Below are 22,044 nucleotides of genomic sequence, written 5' to 3' on the forward strand. Positions count from 1 at the left end.
TATATATTAATTTCAGTATTTTAACTAGCATTTAAAAGTTTGACCAGATCCGTTACCAAAACTACAATTATTTATTCCAGAATTATTAGTAAGGATATTTGATTATCTTTAATAATTACATGTAACAATCTTATTAATGTAATGTAATGCATTTCCCCCCTCTATTTTATCATTCCTGCTAACTCATCACATTTTTTTTACCAGATCCAAGCGAATATATTTTCAGTGTTACTTTTAAAATAGTCAGAATCAGAACCAGTGTTAGAATAATAATAAAAAATAATTAAAACAAACATTTATAATACAAAATGTTCAATAAAACAAAGCAACTGATTATATTCAAATAACCTTAAACACATAGGTAAAATATTTACTTTTGTAATAGGACAGAAAGCAAGAGGAATGATAACTGTGTTTATGTTAGAGATCTTTGGCTACAATAATACTGCTCAGAATCACAGTGGAATTACACTTTGGCAAAGAACTCCAAGTTACACTCATCAAACCCATCCATCATCCTGGGGTGTCTTGAGAAGAACCATGCGACTTAAAGCATTTTAGAAGATTTCTTACTGTACTTGCTACTTAAGCATGATTTATCCACCAAAACTGTGGCGAAAAGCTTGCGAACAAATTGATTTTTCACTCATACATCTCCATGCAACACAAACTACTTTTCCCACAGCAGCACATTACCTACCTCTGGAGGTGTTCAGCGGAAGCTTTCCCAACATTCCCTGGAATGTTTGACTGGCCGTTCTCAAAAACACCCTTGTCCCAAGTTTGCTTCATGGTAGAAAAAAAACTTTCTACCCACAAGAAAATCCAACAAGTTGCTTCCTGAGAGTCGCAGGAGGTTTTTCTGCACTGAATCCCGATGGAGGTCCAGTCTTTCCGTGCAGCCGTGTTGTTTTGGATTGGCCTCCAGTGCCTCTGGGATCAGCAGCGGTAATGAAAGTTAGCCCACTCGCGCCCTCTCACTGAGCTTCTGCCAGACCCTCAAATGTCTAAAAAAAGTGTGGATAAAAAAGGGTGCTCAAAGGGGCTGGTAGTAAAGCTGGGATGAGGGCTGGAGGAATGAAGCAGGGACATTAAAGGCACTTGACCATTTGGGAGTCCCCGAGGGCTGCCTTACACTTTCATTCTCTCTCCAGCCAATGATAGAGCAAGTGTGAGGAATGCCATTAGTCAGTCACTCAAAAGTGCCGGATCAGTTTCATCAACAGATCATCAAAGGCCAGAGCCCTGTGCGCAGATTATTAATATTTCCAGCCATTAACATTTTGTGGAGAACAATGGGGCCCCTGCTGCACGTCTATGTGCAAAGCCTTTGATTCGCGCACTGTAAAGATCTGGAACATTACTGCGGACGAAGAGTCCCAGAAACAAAGATTTACTGGAGAGCTGGATGCCGGTGGAAAGATTTTGTGTTTGGGTCTCATTCGACTCGAAACACTGGGCAGGATTTCTTCTCAATGAAACCAAGATGTGTAAATAAGATCAACCTGGATAACAGACTTTGGGAAGTCTTGAAAACTTTGAAACCTGAAATCCACATAACCTCAACTAAACAAGTAACTAATACTCACTACTGAATGCATTAGTGAAAAACCAATGTCATTCTACAAGATAAATAGATAGATAGACAGACAGACAGATAATCGAACAAACAATGAAATAGATATATTGACAGAATGATAAAACAAACGAACAAATATTAGATCAAATGATAGATAGACAGACAGACACAGATATATATTCCCAAATAGATAGTCAGATAGACAGACATATAGATAGAACGATAGATATTATAATAGAGCTAACAACAGATAGAACAAAATAACAAATTAAATAGAACATTTATACATATATATACACAAGTTAGATACATAGAATGATAGAACAATAAATAGATAGAATGATAGATAGAACGATAGATATAATGATAGAACGATAGATAGATAGATAGAACGATATAGAACGATAGAACGATAGATATAGATAGATAGAACGATAGATATAGAACGAGATAGATAGAACGATAGATAGAACGATAGATATAATGATAGAACGATAGATATAATGATAGAACGATAGATAGATAGAACGATAGATAGATAGAACGATATAGATAGATAGAATAGATAGAACGATAGATAGATAGAATAGATAGAACGATAGATAGACAGAACGATAGATAGATAGAACGATAGATAGATAGATAGAATAGATAGAACGATAGATAGATAGAATAGATAGAACGATAGATAGATAGAACGATAGATAGATAGATATAGATAGAACGATAGATAGATAGAACGATAGATAGATAGAACGAGATAGAACGATAGATAGATAGAACGATAGATATAGATAGAACGATAGATAGATAGATATATAGAACAATAGATAGAACGATAGATAGATATAGATAGAACGATAGATAGATAGAACGATAGATAGATATAGATAGAACGATAGATATAGATAGAACGATAGATAGATAGAACGATAGATAGATAGAACGATAGATATAGATAGAACGATAGATATAGAACGATAGATAGATAGAACGATAGACAGATATAGATAGAATGATAGATAGATAGAATGATAGATAGATAGAACGATAGATAGAACAATAGATAGAACAATAGATAGATAGAACGGTAGATAGATAGAACGATAGATAGAACGAACGATAGATAGAACGAACGATAGATAGAACGATATTACAGAGAGAACCAAAGATAGAAACAAACAGACAATAGATAATTTAGACATACAGATAGAACGATCTAACCATGACTTTACTATAGTAAACTAAAAAAATATATGTAGATAAAACAAATGATAAAACAAACAATATATAGGACTAATTACTGATCGAATGATAGATAAACAGAACAATAGATGGACAAATAAATTGATCTAACGAGGAACTAACAAAAGAATGAACGAAAGAAATATAAATAGATATATAGAAGGAATGAACACTAGAGCAAACAAACGAACAAAAAAATGAATGAGCAACAGATAGCAATAGATAGAACAAACAAATGAACAGAAAGAGTGAATGAATGAACAATAGCGCAAACGAAAGAATGATAAACAGATTTACAGGTAGAACAATAGCATGATAGCAACAGAACAAACTATAGATGAAACGATCGCCAGATAAACGGAACAATAGAACTCATGATAGATAATAGAATAATAGCTCAATCAAACTACAGACTGAACAACAGATAGAATCTGTTGATATAAGCATAACAAATTATAATTTCACTCTTTGTGGCTGTTAAAATAATCAGCAGCAAATGCAGAAGACACTCTTATTAACCCCCTGCAGACACATGTGACACTCGCACAGTCACAATCCCGCAGTATTCCTGACCGGCAGGAGAGCAGATCCGGTTTAGGGAATGACTGACACTAAAACAACAGGCACTGAACAAAATGTTCCACATTAGCAGGACAACTGCACACAGAAAACCCTCAGAAACCACAACGACAGGTGGAGCCGCGCATGAAAAGAGTTCATATAACGCTTCGCTGGCTTACTGAAAAGTTACTTTTCAAATGGCAATCAATATATTAAAATCCATGATAAAATAATTTAAATCTATTATACTTTAAAAGATTGAAATCAGCCAAATTTAATTTGTGAATTATTTAATTGTATTTCAAATAAATAAAATGCTAGCTGTGAAATTGGCCATAGCGAGACAAAGGAGTCAAAGGAGCCATTTTATTCCAGCAATCATAGAACGATTTTAAAACGATCCTGCCTTTCAGCGGAAAAAGTGAGAATTCTCCTGTGATGCATGTATATCCATTTTTGGACCGTGTCAGTAGTGTAAAAAGTCTTTATTTTCTAAAAAGGGCAGAGAGCAACACCCGTGTGACCATCCACCTGTTCAAATTAGCACCGCCGCTCATTTGACCTGTGCTAAGTCATGACGTTGCCCTTTTGCACTACATCGCTGTTCTGAAAAAGGCTGGGACACAGCTGCGGATGCCATTCACGATAACTCGTCCCAAACAACCCGATGTTTATGCCACGCTGGATGTAAACGCTCAACAGTCACTCATCAGGAAAGCAATAACGGTTTGCAGTGAAGTATGCACTGCATATATTACAACATTAAGTTCAGAGTGAAACCTCAGTTTCAGTTTGAGGCCACAGAGGGGTGATCGGAGAGTGATTGGCAGGTCCTATATGACCTCATAAAACTGCTTTAAAAAAGGAAGGAATGCAGTTCCCACCCAAAACGGCAGGTTGTAAATGCCTTTTCACTCAGGGTTGAGGCACTGTGATGGTTTACATGAGTATAAATGGAATGGCAATGACGCCTCAGCGAGTGGTTATATGTGGAGCTCGTAGTTGCTGGGTCAAATTTGAAGGATCAGTCGAAGGATCTCATCATTTTTAAGTCAAGCCAGTAAATGCAACATCTGAAAACAAATGAAAATGCTAATAACACTGAAGGTTTTTTTTTTTTTTTTTACTTCTGCTCTTTGCAGACACTTTCTTGGTGCAATAACCAGAGAGGAAGTTAGGAAGTGCTACAAAAAATAATAAAACAGCCCTTTTGTACTTTTACTTTTGAAGTATATTATTTTATTGTTGGTGGATTCTGCTACAAGAAAAGCTTTAATTTTGTGTTCAGCTCTTACTTGCACAAAGCAAGCACATGAAACAATAACTGAATAAAGGGGCATTTTTAAATGACTGGTCACATAGTGATTTGGGACGTCTTCTTTTTTTTTTAAGTAGCCTACATTTAAAATAAAATAAATTAATTAAAAAACAACCACAATGACAGGAGGAGCAGTGCATGAAAACAGTTCATTTTAACACTTGTTAGAATTTTTTAAAAACAATTCTCAAATTATAATATCAAAATCCATCATAAAAAAACCTATTATAAACCATAATAAACCAAAACCATATAAACTATTTTTAAATTTAATTTATGAAAATTATTCACATTTTTTTGTTGTTGTTTAAATAAACATTACAACTGTCCCTCTGTTGTGGCATTTTCACACTGCTGAACAGTTTTTCCCCAATAAAATGTGTAAAAATAATTTACAAATTATTTATAAAATAAATAAAATTCTAGCTTTTGAAATTAACCTTATCCAGTCAAAGAGTCTGATATTTTACTCCACTGGTCACATAGTAATTTGGGTCTTTTTTTTTTTTTAAAGATTTAATTATATTAATTACAAATCAAACTCTTAAACAAATTAGTCACTTTTCCTAAAGGATTTTTTTTTCATACTAAGTATAGTTCTATTATATTCTCTAATAATCTATTAACATATTTACTGACATATCGATCGAGACTTACGGATATAAAACTTAAGCACAATGCACATTTCTTAATATTAAGTCTAAAATGTGTTCTAATGTCTTTACTGAACATTGATGAGGTTTGTATGATCTTTGAATAATATCAGTCTTTAAATGCGAGATATTTAAAGTGTACCTAAAGTATACTTGCAATAGTTCCACTGTAGCACAATCAAATATACTTCAGTTTATCTTTAGTTGGGCTTCAGCACAACGTCCACACAATTTAAGATACAAATTAATAAAATATAGTACATAAATTACAGAACTTTAAAAATATATATTCTTTAGATTTTTATAAATATTTATACATAAAATGTACTTACTTGCCCAAGACAAAAGCAGCCTCCAAGTCTTGATTTCTTTTTTCCAAAGTGTAGCACAACCACTTAATGACGTAATAGCATTAAAACAGTGAAATGTGAATAGTTCCACTGTAGCACAATCAAATATACTTCAGTTTATCTTTAGTTGGGCTTCAGCACAACGTCCACACAATTTAAGTGCATTAGTTGTTCCAATTTCGTATACCAAAAGGGTATTTTTATTAAGTACATAAATATGTAAATACATTTGTAGTATACTTAGCATGAAATAAATGTATTTCGACTACATTTTAGTAAATTCATTTTTCACTAGGGTATAAATTACTATGTATAAAATAATAATAGTAGCAATTCCATATCATTTTTGTAGAAACTCAAAACAGAACACATACATATAGTCAAAGGTTTTCTTAGATTTTTTACCAAATGCCCCAAAAAAGATGCTAATCGTATGGACAGCTGAATGTTGTCGCATTCATCCCGTGACAGTAAAGTGACTTTAAGAGCCATTGAGACAGCAGCATCTGTTCTCCCAGCAGGCCACTGCTCACAAAACTGACAAGTTTAATGGCACCCTAACACTGTTCACAGAGACAGACAGAGTCAAGGGCACATGGAAAGACCAAGTGCTTATCGGTTTGACACGGCACCTGTCAGACAACAAATTAACTTGTGGGGTGAACGACTGTAAAGCAGGGACAGATTTATGTGAGGTTTATCGAGGCCTCGCCGTGATTATGGGGTGGTTTCATCTGTTGATTATGTTGAGGGGCTGATCTCGGTCGCCAGAGAGCGATTCTGGCAGAGAGAAGCGCGTGAGCAGTTAAGAGAAGAGAGATGGACAGGCCCAAAGGACTCTTGGACCAGTTTAGTGATCAGCTGAGCAGATCTGGCAGATAGAATTGCATTTGTGTTGTTGGCAGATGGAAAGAGGATCCAATTTCCCCTCAACGTTTCTGTGAACATGACTCACCTTTAACAGAATGAATACAAACCTATTACTGACAAGCACGATCATTTCCAAAGCCTGATCTCCACACGCAACTCTAATCTGCATAAACTCAGGCTTGACAGACACTAGGATGGAAAACAATGACCGAAGCATTATAAAATAGAAATACTAAACCATATTAATATTTAATATAGTTAACATTTAAATTATATGCTCAGGGTTTACATCTTACCTTGAGATTTATTTTATAGGAGCTTCTCAAAAAACCTACAAGTCTTGATTTCTTTTTTCCAAAGTGTAGCACAACCACTTAATGACGTAATAGCATTAAAACAGTGAAATGTGTGACACAGCGCCCTCTAGCGCCAAGAAACCAGTGCATGTTGATAAAGACCAGGGTTATTTTATTATTTTTGGGTAACAGAAAACACATTAAAAGACTATAAATCACAATGACCTAAAGAAGAAATGAACAAAACAATGATAAAAACATTTAGGCTTCGGGAAACCTACAATTTCCAAAGCCTGATCTCCACACGCAACTCTAATCTGCATAAACTCAGGCTTGACAGACACTAGGATGGAAAACAATGACCGAAGCATTATAAAATAGAAATACTAAACCATATTAATATTTAATATAGTTAACATTTAAATTATATGCTCAGGGTTTACATCTTACCTTGAGATTTATTTTATAGGAGCTTCTCAAAAAACCTAAAAAAAAAAAAAAAGGGGGGGGGGGTATGAAGGAACAGCTCATGCTGGTTTAGAGTATTGAGGAAGAGAGAACCAGTGCCAGACGAGCAGACTGCAAACCGCAGCTCTTTAACCTACCTGTGTATTCAGTCTCAGCCACTACACATGTTCCCTTACTGAAGCTTAACGCTGAAACAGAGCGACTGATGCAGGTGTAAAGCAGGGCACATTTCATCAAAATATTGAAAAACATGTTCAGTGTTTATCCTTGCAATACGAGAATGAACAAAGAGTAAAGAAAATATAAAATAACTGTAAAACAACTATTAGTCAGTATATCCTGTTCAGAATACAAGAAGAAACGTTGCATTCATTCCAACTGGGCTTTAAAAAGGAAACACACCAGTTGAGATTGGGGTGAGAAACGAGGAACATGAGTGATAGCGGTGTATTGTTTCTCTTAGCCATGAGTGGTGTCATCCTCCACAAAGTCCTTCGCCTGTTCTGCTGAGATCACATCGATGTGACTCACCTAACGAGACTTCCATTTATAGTTCAGTTTCTGCGCAGAAGACTCATTTGCATTTGCTAATTACTAGGCACATCAGAGTGCTAATGATGCCTGTTACCTTGTTTCTGAATTTGACGCCGTAGAACTTATCAGCTGACTCCAGAAGCTCAGGTCTGAAGGTTGTGGTGATGAACTGAGCATGTCCAGCCAGCTCCACGATCATGTCTGAAAGACAATACAACATTGATACACCGCAAAACAAACAAAAAAAACACTTAAAGCAGAAGCTTGCAACCTCCAAAAGCAGTAACTTTTTCTTTGTAGTGGGAAAATAAATAAATAAATATATATATATATACATATTGTTTAAGTGGAAAAAAGAAGGGAAAAAAATACAAAACCTTGTTTGTAGTGAAAAAGGCAACATTTTGTTTGTAGTAAAAAGATTTTAAAAAAATTGTAGTGAAAACAAAACATTTTGTAGTTAGAAACACTGTTGTGAAAAAAATGTTAAAAAACAAAGCATGAAAAGAAAAAAATAAACATTTTGTTTTTAGTGAAAACAAAAAAAACGTGTCAAAATCAGAAACTTAGAGAAAATTAAATATTTGTGATAGAATTTAAAACGTGAAAAGAAAATGTGGAAAAAAAAACTTTTTAGTGGGGAAAAGAAACATAAAACACAGTATTTCTGGTAGAATAAAAAAAAAGCAAATAAAACTGGATAATATATACGCTGCTTTTCCTTCTGTTAACTGTTCTGGTGATGTAGCAGTTTATTTTTGGCCAAGCTTTTTTTCCTCTATTGAACGGACTTTCAGTGGCTGAAATGTTGGCGCATCTATAAGGTCAACAATGCATTGGCTGATGGTACCTGACACTGCTTTTCGGTGCTGGGCATCTAGAGCCTGGTCGATTTCATCAAACAGGTAGAAAGGAGCAGGGTCGCATTTCTGGATGGCAAAGATGAGAGCCAGAGCCACCAGAGACTTCTGACCCCCAGAGAGCTGCTGCATCTCTCTCATCTCTCCCTGTTTACCTGTAAACGACACCTGATGAACACACACACACAACACACACACGATTGGTCAAATATCAGCAGCAATAACTGCACACACAAACATCTGATTCTCCATCTTCTCCTTACCCTGATGCCCACTCCAGTGAACTGGTCTACACTGGGCACGCTGCTCTGAGAGGAAGATCCCCTCTCACTGTCCGCTCCCTCGCCCTCGTCCTGAGACTGACCACCTTCAGTGTCGCCCTTCTTCATCACCAGAGTGGCTTTACCGCCGGGCACCAGCTTCTGAAACACCTCGCTGAAATTCTTAGACACCTGTAGGGAGACAAAGCAGGATGCTTAAGTGGGACCAGATTACATGTTTTTTGCTTACTGTGGTAGAAAGTCGATTTAAAAACATTTTTTAACGTGAAAAAACCGAAACCTTTTTTGTGGTAAAAAGGAAAATACAAAACCTTGTTTGCAGTTAAAATACACATTTTGTTAAAAGTGGAAAAAACATTTTGTAGTGAAAAACAAAATGCTTGTTGTGAAAACTAAACATTATGAAAAAACAAAACATTGTGGTGAAAAACAAAACCTTGTTTGTAGTAAAAAAAAAACATTTTGCTTGTAGTGAAAAGAAAAAAAAAAGTAGTGAAAAAAACACTTTATAGTGAAAAACATTTTGTTTTGTTTGATGTGGAAAAAACAAACAAAACGTTATGAAAAATGTTGCGAAACAAAATTTAAAACTTGTTTTTAGTGAAAACAATGTCTGCGGTGTCAAAAACAGTAAGAACAAGCGTATTTAAAAAAAAACTGAAAAACAAAACTTTTTTTAATGGAAACAAAAAATCTAATCTTTGTCTGTCAAGATTAGAAACTTAGAAAACTATTTTATTGTTTTTTTTTAATATAATGAAGTTTTTAAAAAAGTAGACTTAATTTTTATTAGAGATAGAAAAATAAAACATTTATTAAAATATAAACACTACTTGAGTGAGTCGGTCTCATAGTCGTACCTGTTTGAAGGTGAGCTGGATGGCCTCGTATTTGCGCAGCTCCAAGACGTTCATGAGCTCCATGATGGATTTGTAACCTCTATCCAGCTCATCCTGCCTCTTAATCAACTTCTCTTTCTGCTCTGAGAAATTGACAAACTGGTCCAGGGCTTTTTTATTCACATGGCTGTACTTCTTCAGCTCTGTGTTACACTGCTCCAGCTTCCTGAACAACTACACACACACAAAATAATTACAGGTAAATGAACACGTAACCAATGAAATAGTATGAAGCCTCTAAGGGGACGTGGTGATAGAAAGCAAAAAGAAGTGATAGAGAACTTATATTCAAATGCATTTGTATTCTCTTACTAATTTTATGCTTTCAGAAACATTTGCATTCTTGCAACAAATGCAGTTTCTGAAGGAAAATTTTGTGAGCAAATAAATTTTGCAAAAGAACACAATGTTTCTCAAGGTAAAGATAACATTTTGTATGCAAATGCTAAGGTTTTCAGAGGAATTGAAAATATTTTGAGAGTTACAAGTTTCTTGGGGTAATGAAAAATTTTGTGAGCTAATGCAAAGATTATCGGGAAATGCCCAAATTTTGCAAGGAAAACGTAAAAAGTTTGTGTGAACGCAAAAGCTTTTCAGGGTGAAGAGACAATTTTACGAGTAAATACAAAGATTTTCAGGGAAATGCAAAAATCTTGCAAGCAAATGGGGGAAAAAACTGCTTAATTCTGCAAAATTTCTGAACGAACATGAAAATTCTGTGTTTGCATGGTTTCTCGAGAGTAAGAGAATATTTTGCGTGTGAACGCAAAGGTTTTCAGGGGAATGTAAAAATTTTGCAAGCAAATAGAAAAAGAAGTTTGCAAAGTTTCTGAGGGAATGTGAAATTTCTGCATGTGTATCCAACGTTTCTCAAAGGAAAGAGAAAATTCAGTTGACAAACAAAGGTTTTCAGGGGAACAAAATTTTGCAAGCGAATGGTAAAATTTTACAAGTTTACACAAAGTTTCTTTAATAATTTTGCAAGTAAATGTGGAGGTTTTAAAGGGGAATATGACAATTTAGTGACCAAAGGTAAAAACTTTGCAAACAAATGCAAAAGTTTCTTGGGGGAATACGAGCGAATCTAAATATGTTGTGAGCAAACTAAATTTTGCAAATGAATGCAAAAAAAGCTGAAACGGAGTTTCCATCTAGAGTTTTCATTAAACATCCATCTCTTATTTTTTTCAATCACCATGTCCACTTAGTAACAGTAACTAAACACAGTTTGGGATCAGCTCCAAATTATCATTTTGCAAACTACAAAAATGTGTCAGTTTCTTTCACACCAAAATCACTTATGGCATCGGCTCGGTTTGCGTTTCCACTGAAGTTCAGTACCGCTTTAGAGTGGGCGGGATTATTCACATGTCGTTATAGTTGCGCCGCCTCTACTTCGCCCCATCAAGCTCTCGCTGGATCCGCTCCTCTGCTATCAACGAGAGGAACGTCTGTACTTCCTCAACAGATAACGAAACGGCCATTTTTTGGTTGTTAAAAAAGGCGCGCTCGTTCAAAACAGTTGCGTTCGATCCTTTGCTGGCTGTGCTGATTTAAATCTAGCGGTTCTGTTGTGTCTCGTGTCGCAAGTTCAGTGACGCAGGTAGTGACTATTCTCTCCGGCCAATCAGTGATCAGCAAAGTTTACACGTCATGTTTTGGTAACGGAACCGTACCGTGCCGTACCATGCAGTGGAAAAGCACCGTATAATGCACGTAATGCCATAATTCCCACTTCTGAACCTGCAAGAGGAAATTCCAGAAGATAGCGAAAGAAACACACAGAAATGGCACAATTCAAAAACCTACCTCCTCAACTCCAGGCACTCAAGTTCACCAAGAGAGAGTGAAAAAACAAGAGCGCAAGCATGGGGTAATGAAGAATGAGTCACCTCTGTGTAGGAGGGCTGACACACAATAGAGCCCCTGACTGGAGCGGTGGAGAGAAAGGAGGAAGATCAACTAAGACAACGAATATGAGAGCCAGGTGGGAGGGCTGCGAGACTGGAGGGGGATGAGAGGGAAAACTAAAGCCAGACATGAGCCGAGGAGGAGGCAAGAGGCTTCTTCAAGGGAACCCAGTCATGCTTTGGTCTTCATAAGATTACGTAATACTCATTTACGACCTCATTTGCGACAAGCTATTTTTTGAGTGAGAAGGGAAATACGGTTTAATATCACTCTAAATGAGTCACAGGAAATTATATAGAACTTCACCATGAACTTTAACTAAAGAGGAAAAAACTTTGCAATTCAGGGTAAAAAAAAATATGGTTGCTGTACCTGTTTAAGTGTCAGCGTCTGGTACTTTTCAAAGGCCTCCTGCGGAAGGGAGCCCAGCTCACGAATCTTCTTCATGCATTCCTCTTTCTTCTTCAGTAGCATCCCCTGTCTGTTGGTCATCTTCTCCAGCTCCTTTGTGTCGTGGTTGATGGCTTCGTTCTGATCCTTCTCGATGTTCTTCCAGCGCTCCATACTCTTCTGGTGGTCCTTTATTTCCACCTCCGTCTTATCGATGAGGGAGTCCAAATCTAACAATTGAGATGACAAACAAAATGCAGACCAACAAAAGTAGGGCTTTTTAAGAAAAAAGAAAAAATGACAATGAGTCTTGACTCACCCTCAGATCGAGCCAAAGTGTCTTTTACGCGTTTATTAATGCCATCTAACTCTGACGTTGTCGCTGTGAGGACAGTTCCTCCTTCGGTTTCTCTCAGTTCATTCAATTCCTACAAACACACACTTTATTATTGTACTACATGCCATTGTGTTTCATAAAGGCTTTATTGGTGAAAAGGAAAAGCGTTATCTTCACCTGCTCGACTTGGTCGAGACGTTTGCGCAGGTTTTCGTTGAGGTACGTCTCCACTCTGGTCATGATTCCCTCCAGTTTAATTCTCTCATTCAGCAGCTGTCTGTTGTCCTAAAGCAAAAACAGGCCACACGTGAAAAACAAACATCTCTAACTGACCCCAGACTGAAGGGCCAAAAGCCACGTGTTCGGTTTTAATCGTTAATTATAAAGCCAATTTTAGATTAAAAACAGAACATGTGGCTTTTGGCCACATGAACGTACATCTGAAGGAACAAATGAAACTCATATGCATATGCTTCAATGCTAAGCCTGTCTGAAAATACAAAAGCAGACAAATTAGCAAACCAAACTGAAGTCCATACAAAAATAACAAAGGCTAATGATGTGGGCTGGTTATACAACATTTAAAGTAGCTTTTCAATTGTTTGCTGTGTGTGTCATGTGTTGGGCTGGAGGTGGGAAAGAGCTGCAGCTGTGGCTTCGGGGCTAATTCTCATATAAATCTAACAAGAGCTTCAGACTGACTAACCCAGGGGTTAAAAAAGCGCTTTACTATTTTTTCTGCCTGTCTTGTAAAACAGTAAATTTGAAAATTATTGAATAACAACAATAATTATATTTTAAGCATTACAAATACTGGATTAACCGTCACAGAAACATAAGAAATGATTTTGATATTCACCAATACTGTTAGTTTAGGACAGCTGTGGCCCAAACCTTATACTGGGTGGTGGTGGTCTAATACATTTGTTAAGCACTGTATATATAGACATACACACAATGTTTTCAAAGTCAGTATGTAACAATGGTAAATAACGGTGTTGATGATTTTTGTGTTAACTGTGTTGTTGAACCTGTTGCAGCTGTCTGATCTCGTCGTTGAGGTCGTCCACTCTGCGCTGGTCTTCTAAACTGAGCTGAGAGAGCAGGTCTGTTCCCAGCTCTGCCTTCAGAGACTCCCGTGTGCTCTCCATGGCGTGCAGACTGGCCTCCAGACTCTGAAGACTGCGTTGCTGGGAGAAAACACCAGAGAGAAACCCATTTAGAGATTTGGTACACAAATAAAATAATAGTAGATAATAGCAGTTATGGCATTACAGTAGCATGGGTTACCTTGGGCATAAATGTTTTCTCTGACTGCTGTCTCTTCTCCTTCAGCATCTTCATCTCAGACAGTATACTGTCTCTGGATGCCTTGAACTTCCTCTGCTGGGTCTCGATTTGCTGCATCTGATTCATCAGCTGGTCAATTTCATTATTGATACGTGGAGAACTGAGTTAAGGAGCAGACAAGAACTCCCTTCTTGCTTATCTGTTATTTTAGCATTATTTATATAATATTATAGTATTCATTAACGTTAATTCGCTTTTATTTTTACGTTTTCAGTTATTTAAATTTTTATTTGTTTTTCGATTTAGCTTTATTTTTAGTGAGCTGCCAAGACAACAAAGTTTTTAATCCAATATTTTTATTTTATTTAAGCTTTATTTCAATTAACAAAAACAATTTTGAATAGTTTTTGTTAACAATAACGTTGCTTTTTGAAATGCTAAAAATATAATCAAAATCCGATTATACTAAATCCACTTGTCTCAACTGTACAAATACTTTGACGATCTGTTAAATACTTTTATTTGGCCTGTTTTTGCTGCAGCTGAGAAAATGATTACGTCATTATATTAGCTCTGAATAAGTCACGGGGTATGAGCCACACAAAGCCAACACGTGTTGATCAACGGCTTTAAATGAACATCACACGAAGCCTTGACAGTCACATCCACCAATCCACACACATAATCCCTCCATTCACTATAACACCATGTGTGCAGCTCACACATGACTGCATACACGTTAATAACTAGCTGACTCACTCTGTGATCCTCTTTGACCGTGTGTCATGTAGGCCGATTGTACCAGAATGCTATACTGGCCAAGACACACACAATTAGGACTCAACAATCAATTTGATTTTGTGCCACTGCGTCATAAGAAAGCCTGTGTGAGGTGTATATGAGGAGGATATGTTCAATATTTCTACGCAGGTTCTCGTTGAGTTTGGCCTCCAGTTCTACGAGCTCCTCCTCTGCCTTCCTCATGTCCTTCTGCAGCTCCAGACGGGACTTACGTGTGTCGTAGTAGCCACCGGTCAGAGCACCACGATGACTCACCTGATCACCTGATACACCAAAACAAGGGTTTAGAAATCCTACAGTCTGAATAAAAGAAGTGCACGCATAGGACAGCGTCTGTTTACCCTCCAGTGTGATGCAGTCCATGGTGAAAGCTCGAGCCAGCTGAGTGGACACCTCCATACTGCGGCAGATCAGCGTCTTCCCAAACACGTGTTTGAAGGCCTTGTCGAAGGTTTGGCTGTAACGGAGCTTGCTGATCATGGGGATTGCATCCTACAGCAAATGCAGAGAAGGAATTAGAGGTTGTTTTCATAGATTTCCACTTAACAGAATAACTTAACTGAAATAAAATTAAATACAGTATTTAAAAAAAATCTCAGCTAGCTGCCAATGCAACATTTCTCATTTTCATTTAGTTTGTCTTGAAGCACTAAAACAACTATATATAAACAACCTAAAACTAATATATAAAAATACAAAAAACTAAAAATGACTAAAACTCTAAAATGAAAGTTAAAACATCAAATTTAACTTAAAACATTAACAAAAACTATAATTGTATATTAATGAAAATGAAATAAGCCAACACATTTTTATTTTATTTTCATAATCAAAAAAAAATAAAAATAAATAAATCAAGGACAGGACTTGGTTTTGTCACTCAGGAGTTGATTGAATGATATATGGGCATTTCAGACTGAATATGGAGGTTTTTTTGGCCAATATTTTCCCTTGGGAATAACAGACAGACTCACACAGAAGTCAATTTCAAACTAAGCAGCTTTCTGTTGCTCAGTGTGTTGAATTTGTGTGGCCAACTTGAATGCGACTAAAATCTGTGTGGGGATCTTTTTCGCCCTCATGCGAAACTCCAGACTGTGTGAATTCCTATTAAAATTACTGGATTGAAATGACAGTGAAATTTCACCAAGCTAAAACAGTCAGTGTAACTGCACCCATCGTACTGAAAAATGTGCACAATAAGTTGCAGCATAACAGATGCAACAACAGATCTTTTCTTCTGTATTGTGACGTACATTCAAGTGAAACGGATTACTGAAAAAATGATGGTAGTGGATCTAAACGGATCAAGAAAACATGCATTTAGGAAATCAAACAGGGTGCATTTTAAATGTCATGTCAGTGGTGTAAGCTTACGTTAGTCTCAGGGTAAGCGGTGTCCCTGACATCCAGTTTGCTGAGGGGCAGGAAGGTGACCTCTCCTGGCAAGTTCATCTTATTAAACTCCATCAGAATCTTGGTGCTCACTTCATCCGTTTCCACGATGTGGTAAAACAGCCTGAGCAAACACCAGCACACACAACACCATCACTCTCAGTTCACACACAGATAAACATTAAGCAGAAAACATTCATAATAATCAATGTGTCTGACCTGGTGCCAGCGGTCACCTCCACACAGGTGTAGAAGGCAGGTTCACACTCAAAATTGTTCATGACGATGCCGTGGTAACCGTTGATGACGTGCTGGTTGATGCCCTTCCGGCGGAAATGTTCCAATACTTTATTAATGCTGTCGATGCCATTCAAAATAGCCTGGAGAAAAAGCAAAACATTGCATTTCAAAGTTCGTACTGTCATTTCAAGCCGAGATGCCGACCTGAAGTCCTGATAATCCCACTTCATCTATACTGATGTATATTTTTGTAATGTGGGAGAGTTGCTATAATTAGTGACTGACTCAGTCCTTGAGAAACCATCCAGCGGCTAAGTTGAGCTTAGGAGGTATGGTTCAGTTCAGCCGATACACAGTGAACCAGTGTGGGCGGCTTTTTTACGTGATTTTAAATACATGCACACTGGTTACATATAATGAACTCGAGGGTAGGTTTGTACGACTAATCACGATAAAATCGAAATCGCGACATGGCTTAGTGTGATTATCAAATCTCAAAAGCTGTGATTTAATTAAAAATAAGCACTGCATATTAAGAGCAAAGCGTGGCACTGTGTTCATTTACACACAAACAGCTCGTGCCGCAGCGTTTTCAGTTTCTGATTCAGTTCAAAGTAAACAAACGAAGTAGTAAATAGTAGTAAAGTAAATGCTGCTACAAATTAACAACCTTCTGCATCTGCTCTAAATTGTGGTTGCTAATAATGTGCATTTTCTGGGAGCAAAACCAAGCACCAACAATATTCGCAAATCTTTAATGAGAAGTTCATATAAATCAGCTGTTGTCAACAAAATAGAAACTTGAAAGGTTTCCTTTTTTTTTTCACCAATAGAAAAGCTTGGTGTTAAACATTTGAAATGGAAGAAATTAAGACAGACAAATATTAGTAGTGTCGTACGGTTTACATAAAAACAAAAGCATTTATAATATTACTGTTTTTTAAATACTAATTTGTACTATTTACACTAATATTTTACAGTGAAATATTACATTTATACTTTGTATTATGTTTTGTTTATTTAGTGCTACTAATAATTAAAGTAATGACAACACCTATTACTAGTATTACTACTATTATCATTATCATTATTATTATTAGTCATATTTATATGTAGTCACAAATGTTTTGGCTAAACTGTGAAAAAAAAAACCCCGAAGCTAACGGAAACAATGTAGCCCTATTCTGAAGTAACAGACAACACGTTTCAAGAGTGTAGAAAGGCATTACATTTATGTAACAATTATAAACAAATATTATATGAATAATACAAATAATACAGATTATTTGTACACAATAAGATCAGCAACATTCACAAACGTGTTCAGAACACACAGGTCTGTTTTGGTTGCTAACCTTTCCGGTGGCTGCTCGCAGTAGCTGTTGTTTCTTCTCCAGCTCTTCTCGTTTGGCTGCCAGCGCCTGCTGTTCTGCGTTCTCCTCCCTCCACAGGTAGCTGCAGGAGGAGGGACACGGACACACCCATCAGCCCTGGCTCACAAATGCTATGCCTGGGTTCAGCGGGAGACCCTATTCTATAGCCCAACCGTCAAGCCTCATCGTGCTGTGAAACCTATGGCTCGTGGATTATTAATAACTAAAATGCCAGGTGAGGAGGGGAACTGTTCGTACAGGTAATAAGAAAGGGTGGGATGTTGGAAAAAATGGACCAAAGCCAGATATTTTCCCATGATGCGTTGGGAATAGGAACAGGAGGATCTTACTTTCTCTCGCTCTGAAGTTCATCTTTTCGGTTCTTCACCTCGTAGTACTTCTTGTCCAGCTCTTCCACTCGAGTCTTCACTTCACTCAAGTCCTGGTCCAGTTTCTGCGGCCGAAATCAAAGTTGGGAAGAAATGTTAAAGGTTCAAAAACATCTTAAAAGGAATAGATCACCCAAAGTTAATTTTTTTGATAAGTTCAACTCTTCCTCAGGTAATCCAAGATGTAGATCAGTTTGTTTCTTCATCCGAAAAGATTTAGAGAAGTTCAGAATTTCATCACTTGCTCACCAATGATCCTCTGCAGTGAATGGGTGCCGTCAGAATCAGAGTCCAAACAGCTGATAAAAACATCGCAATAATCCACACCACTCCAGTCCATCAGTTAATGTCTTGAAGTGAAAAGCTGTATGACTGTAAGAAACAAATCCATCAAGCTGTTTGGACTCTCATTCTGACGGCACCCATTCACTGCAGAGGATCCATTGGCGAGCAAGTGATGTAATGCTACATTTCTCCAAATCTGATGAAGAAACAAACTCATCTACATCTTCTATGGCATGAGGGTGAGTAAATCTTTTTTTTTCAATTTCTCATTTTTGGGTGAACTATTCCTTTAAAGAATAAATGCTTCCCCTGGCAAAAGTTACGCATCTACTGCTCAGTACCAAGATGAGTTTTAACATAGCCAAATCTTACATTATACTGTTCCAGGTTTCTCTCTTTATTGGCCTCGGTGTCCTCCAGATCTTTGTGGATGGCAGCGATCTGCCGTTTCTTGTCGTTGATGGCTTGATCCAGAGACTTCAGCTCTTTCTTGATCCATTTGTCCCTCTCTTCTTTAGAGGTGAACTGACTGCCTCTGCCCTGTTTGGCATACAGGTCTGTTCGCTCTTGTGTGGCTTGAGCCAGTCTGAAAAATTCACAAACAAACACAAAACAAATGACTCCAGAACAAAACAGCTCAAGCATTACTTAAAGACACCAGAAGCATTTGAAAAGCACTTATCCTCCTTAAAATGACATCTTGTGAATAGTTGAAATAATTTGTGGAATCATGAAAGGGACGGGACTTGATTTTACACACAAGGATATGACAGTCCACTGTTTAAAAATAAATACAGCCATTGTGATAAACTTACAAAATCAAAAGTCTATAAATTTATAACATAGTAGGGGTACCAATAAGCAAATTATGGTTTTGGAGGAGTGACGGAAAAAAATATTAGTTATTTATAAGAAAAAATACAAAAATTGTCCCACCCCAGCTTCCTGTTTCAATAGTAAGTACGTCAACACAAAAAAGAAGTCCATGCTCCCCACTTCATGGGCCCTTTAACACTTCAAAGAGTTTACCGGGAAATTCCTCGCTCCTCTCTTTCTTTCACAGCGTTAAATTTGGGTTCTGTTTCCTGCAGCTCCTTCTGTTTTTCTTCAATCTTCTCCAGAAGCTTCTGACGCTCTTTAAGCAGCCGTTTCTGTTGGACAGGAAGCAAGAGGGGACAGAGTATTAAATCACAAATAGCGACATCAATTCTTGAGTCTTCTTATAGAAAGCCTAAATAAATTTTGCATAAATGCATGAGGAGGTGTTCATATTTAAATGGAGAATAGACTGCACACAAACAGGTGTGTAGATTCAGCGTCATGAGCAAAACAAAGGGGATCTCCATCTGAGCAAACCTACATTCTCATTCACCAATCAAAGGGCAAATGACGCACTTCTGCCTCTCCTCCATAGGAAAGCACACACACACTTGGCCAGGTGGGGCTAATCCCTCTCTAAGCCAAGCCGGGATACAGGAGGGCCGACCGAAAGTGTGTATTTCGCATATACAGGGATACACAAGCGTTATGTGTGTTTGCGTCTGGCTACGAGCCCGGGCTGGAGTGAGCGTGTGTAGATAGTGACGCAGACGGAGACACTGCGGACCCTCTGTTCACTAGTGCCTGCCAGCATTTCCTGCAGCTCTCTGGCTGTTAGTGTTTGCATTTGTGAGCATGTGGATCAAACTTTCGTGTTTGCTTATGTGAATTCGGTCACCGCTTTGTTTCTGCAGCGACCAATTCAGCAACAGCAATAGAGAAAAGCAAGCAGGTGAGTATTTGTTTGAGGAAATGGGGTTTATTACTTATATGCAGTCTTACTTAAAAAAAAAAAAAAAGAAATTTGCACGTTATAGAATTTAGCACTTCATGAGCATTTTACCGTTTCATTTGAGTAAAACAAGAATTATATATACACACAGAAATTTAAAGGTATTCACGGCAACCTGTCAAAATAAAGGTTCGGTTTAACTTAAAGACATTGTGCCAGAAATATATTACGATCATTCAGTAGAATGTGTGTAATCCTACTACTACTGTTGAAAAATTAATAAAACGTAATTTTTTTTAAGGAATAGTCACACAATATTTCGTCCATGTTTTAATTTTAATAGTAAATCCCCTTTACTTGTCAAAAAAATACATTTTAATTTTCATTCATTAAAAGATCAATTAAATTAACGTTTTATATGCCTTCATTTGATAACCAGAAAATTTCAAATACACTACACAGAATTTCATAAAGCTATTGTAAGAATAAATAAAAGTTGTTTTATGCATTCAGATAACTAAACATGCTAAAACAGAATTTGGTAACAATAAAACATAAGATGAGAAAAATAAAAAAACGGAATTTGAAAATTTTTTTTTAAATAAAACGGAAATTGGAGAAAAAAAATAAAACTGATTTAATAGATAAACACTGTTCTTTTACACTTTCAAAGAATCTTGACAAACATGCATCAGTTTCCACAAAAATATGAAGCAACACTGATTTCACCACTGATAATCAGAAGAAATGTTTCTTGAGCAGCAAATCATGATGATTTCTTAAGGATCACATGACACTGAAGACTGGAGTAATGATGCTGAAAACTCAGCTTTGCATTACATTTTAACATATCTAAATACACAACAGTTATTTTAAACTATTTGTTAAAAGATTTCACAATATTATTGCTCTTACTATATTTCTAATCAAATAAATGCGGCCTGGGTGAATATAAAAAAATGTATCTTATAAACGGTAGTGTAAAATCACTTTAAACTTTAACAAAAACCAAAGTCTTTTTTTTTTTCAAAAAGTAACTCGCTTTTCCAAGATGGCACTTCTTCGGAATGTGTGTGTTGTTGAGTGCATATGTGTGCCTGTAGCGTGTGCATGTGTTCGTGTGTGTGCGTCTGCTAGTCGTACCCTCTGTTCGCTGTTTCCTGCCAGCTCATCCTGCAGATCTTTGGCTTTGAGCTCCAGTTTGGTCCTCTGCTTGATCTGCTCCTGTCGCTCGGCGCTCAGCTGCTCTTTCTCCTCCTTCATGGCGGAGATTCGAGACTTCAGCTCCCTCACCACACGCTCAGTCTCCTACAGAGACACAGAGCCACTGAGGTTAGATAAGATTACACAATATATAAGCTGCTCTATGACGTGCGAAGGCAGATTCTTAGTAAATCTTCATATTTTTATACTTTATTTTCAGTTTGTAGAGTCAGTTCTTAGACAGACTGGATGAAATGTGAACTTGAAATCAAAACTGATCTCTTTCACAATAAATGATCTTGGTCTTATCGAGCTTGATTCATCGGTGCATGTTAATCTAAAACAGGGGTGGGCAAACTTGGTTCTTACATTCCATGGTAATGATATATATCACGATTGCTTTTAATGGGGTCTTTATGATATTCTATACCACAGAAATGTCATCATTCTTGTCACCAGTGTCAATACAAAAAATAATACTAGCCAAAAAACTCAAGCTTACTGAAGACAAGTAAACAGTGAGTGATTAAATAAGAATAAGAAACCAACTACAAAAAACTACAGTAGAACAGATAAATAAAAATTCCTATATACACTGTATAAAATAATCAAATGTATAAAACACTGCATATTCTTCACTGTTAAATTAAATATATATTTCTTCTTATTAAAGTTACAAAAGTGATTTAGTCAAGAGCAGTGAGAGATTTTTTCTCTTTTGTTGTTAACATAATTGACAGACAGC

At 36.8% G+C, this 22,044-nt stretch overlaps 2 protein-coding genes across 2 annotated transcripts in view; both read right to left on the reverse strand.

The window, feature by feature from the left end:
* The window catches only part of LOC107691192 (RNA-binding protein 20-like), a 69,197-nt gene extending 68,405 nt beyond the window's left edge, over positions 1 to 792 (reverse strand). The window contains exon 1 of the mRNA XM_016489688.1: positions 701 to 792. Within this exon, the coding sequence (XP_016345174.1) occupies positions 701 to 792 (92 nt within the window). The remainder of the gene's footprint in view (positions 1 to 700) is intronic.
* Positions 793 to 7,573: 6,781 nt separating this feature from the next.
* The window catches only part of LOC107691193 (structural maintenance of chromosomes protein 3-like), a 20,208-nt gene continuing 5,737 nt past the window's right edge, over positions 7,574 to 22,044 (reverse strand). Inside the window, exons 11-29 of the mRNA XM_016489689.1 lie at positions 21,240 to 21,404; positions 19,355 to 19,476; positions 18,698 to 18,911; positions 18,002 to 18,105; positions 17,634 to 17,733; positions 16,258 to 16,418; positions 16,021 to 16,162; positions 14,985 to 15,135; positions 14,754 to 14,906; positions 13,843 to 13,994; positions 13,584 to 13,742; positions 12,730 to 12,837; positions 12,535 to 12,643; positions 12,198 to 12,445; positions 9,876 to 10,088; positions 8,998 to 9,186; positions 8,725 to 8,902; positions 7,969 to 8,075; positions 7,574 to 7,871 (exon numbers count right to left, since the gene is read on the reverse strand). Of these exons, the coding sequence (XP_016345175.1) occupies positions 7,800 to 7,871; positions 7,969 to 8,075; positions 8,725 to 8,902; positions 8,998 to 9,186; positions 9,876 to 10,088; positions 12,198 to 12,445; positions 12,535 to 12,643; positions 12,730 to 12,837; positions 13,584 to 13,742; positions 13,843 to 13,994; positions 14,754 to 14,906; positions 14,985 to 15,135; positions 16,021 to 16,162; positions 16,258 to 16,418; positions 17,634 to 17,733; positions 18,002 to 18,105; positions 18,698 to 18,911; positions 19,355 to 19,476; positions 21,240 to 21,404 (2,847 nt within the window). The 3' untranslated portion in view covers positions 7,574 to 7,799. The remainder of the gene's footprint in view (positions 7,872 to 7,968; positions 8,076 to 8,724; positions 8,903 to 8,997; positions 9,187 to 9,875; positions 10,089 to 12,197; positions 12,446 to 12,534; positions 12,644 to 12,729; positions 12,838 to 13,583; positions 13,743 to 13,842; positions 13,995 to 14,753; positions 14,907 to 14,984; positions 15,136 to 16,020; positions 16,163 to 16,257; positions 16,419 to 17,633; positions 17,734 to 18,001; positions 18,106 to 18,697; positions 18,912 to 19,354; positions 19,477 to 21,239; positions 21,405 to 22,044) is intronic.

Source organism: Sinocyclocheilus anshuiensis, unplaced genomic scaffold (assembly GCF_001515605.1).
Source record: "Sinocyclocheilus anshuiensis isolate Anshui unplaced genomic scaffold, SAMN03320099.WGS_v1.1 scaffold338, whole genome shotgun sequence".
NCBI lineage: Eukaryota > Metazoa > Chordata > Actinopteri > Cypriniformes > Cyprinidae > Sinocyclocheilus > Sinocyclocheilus anshuiensis.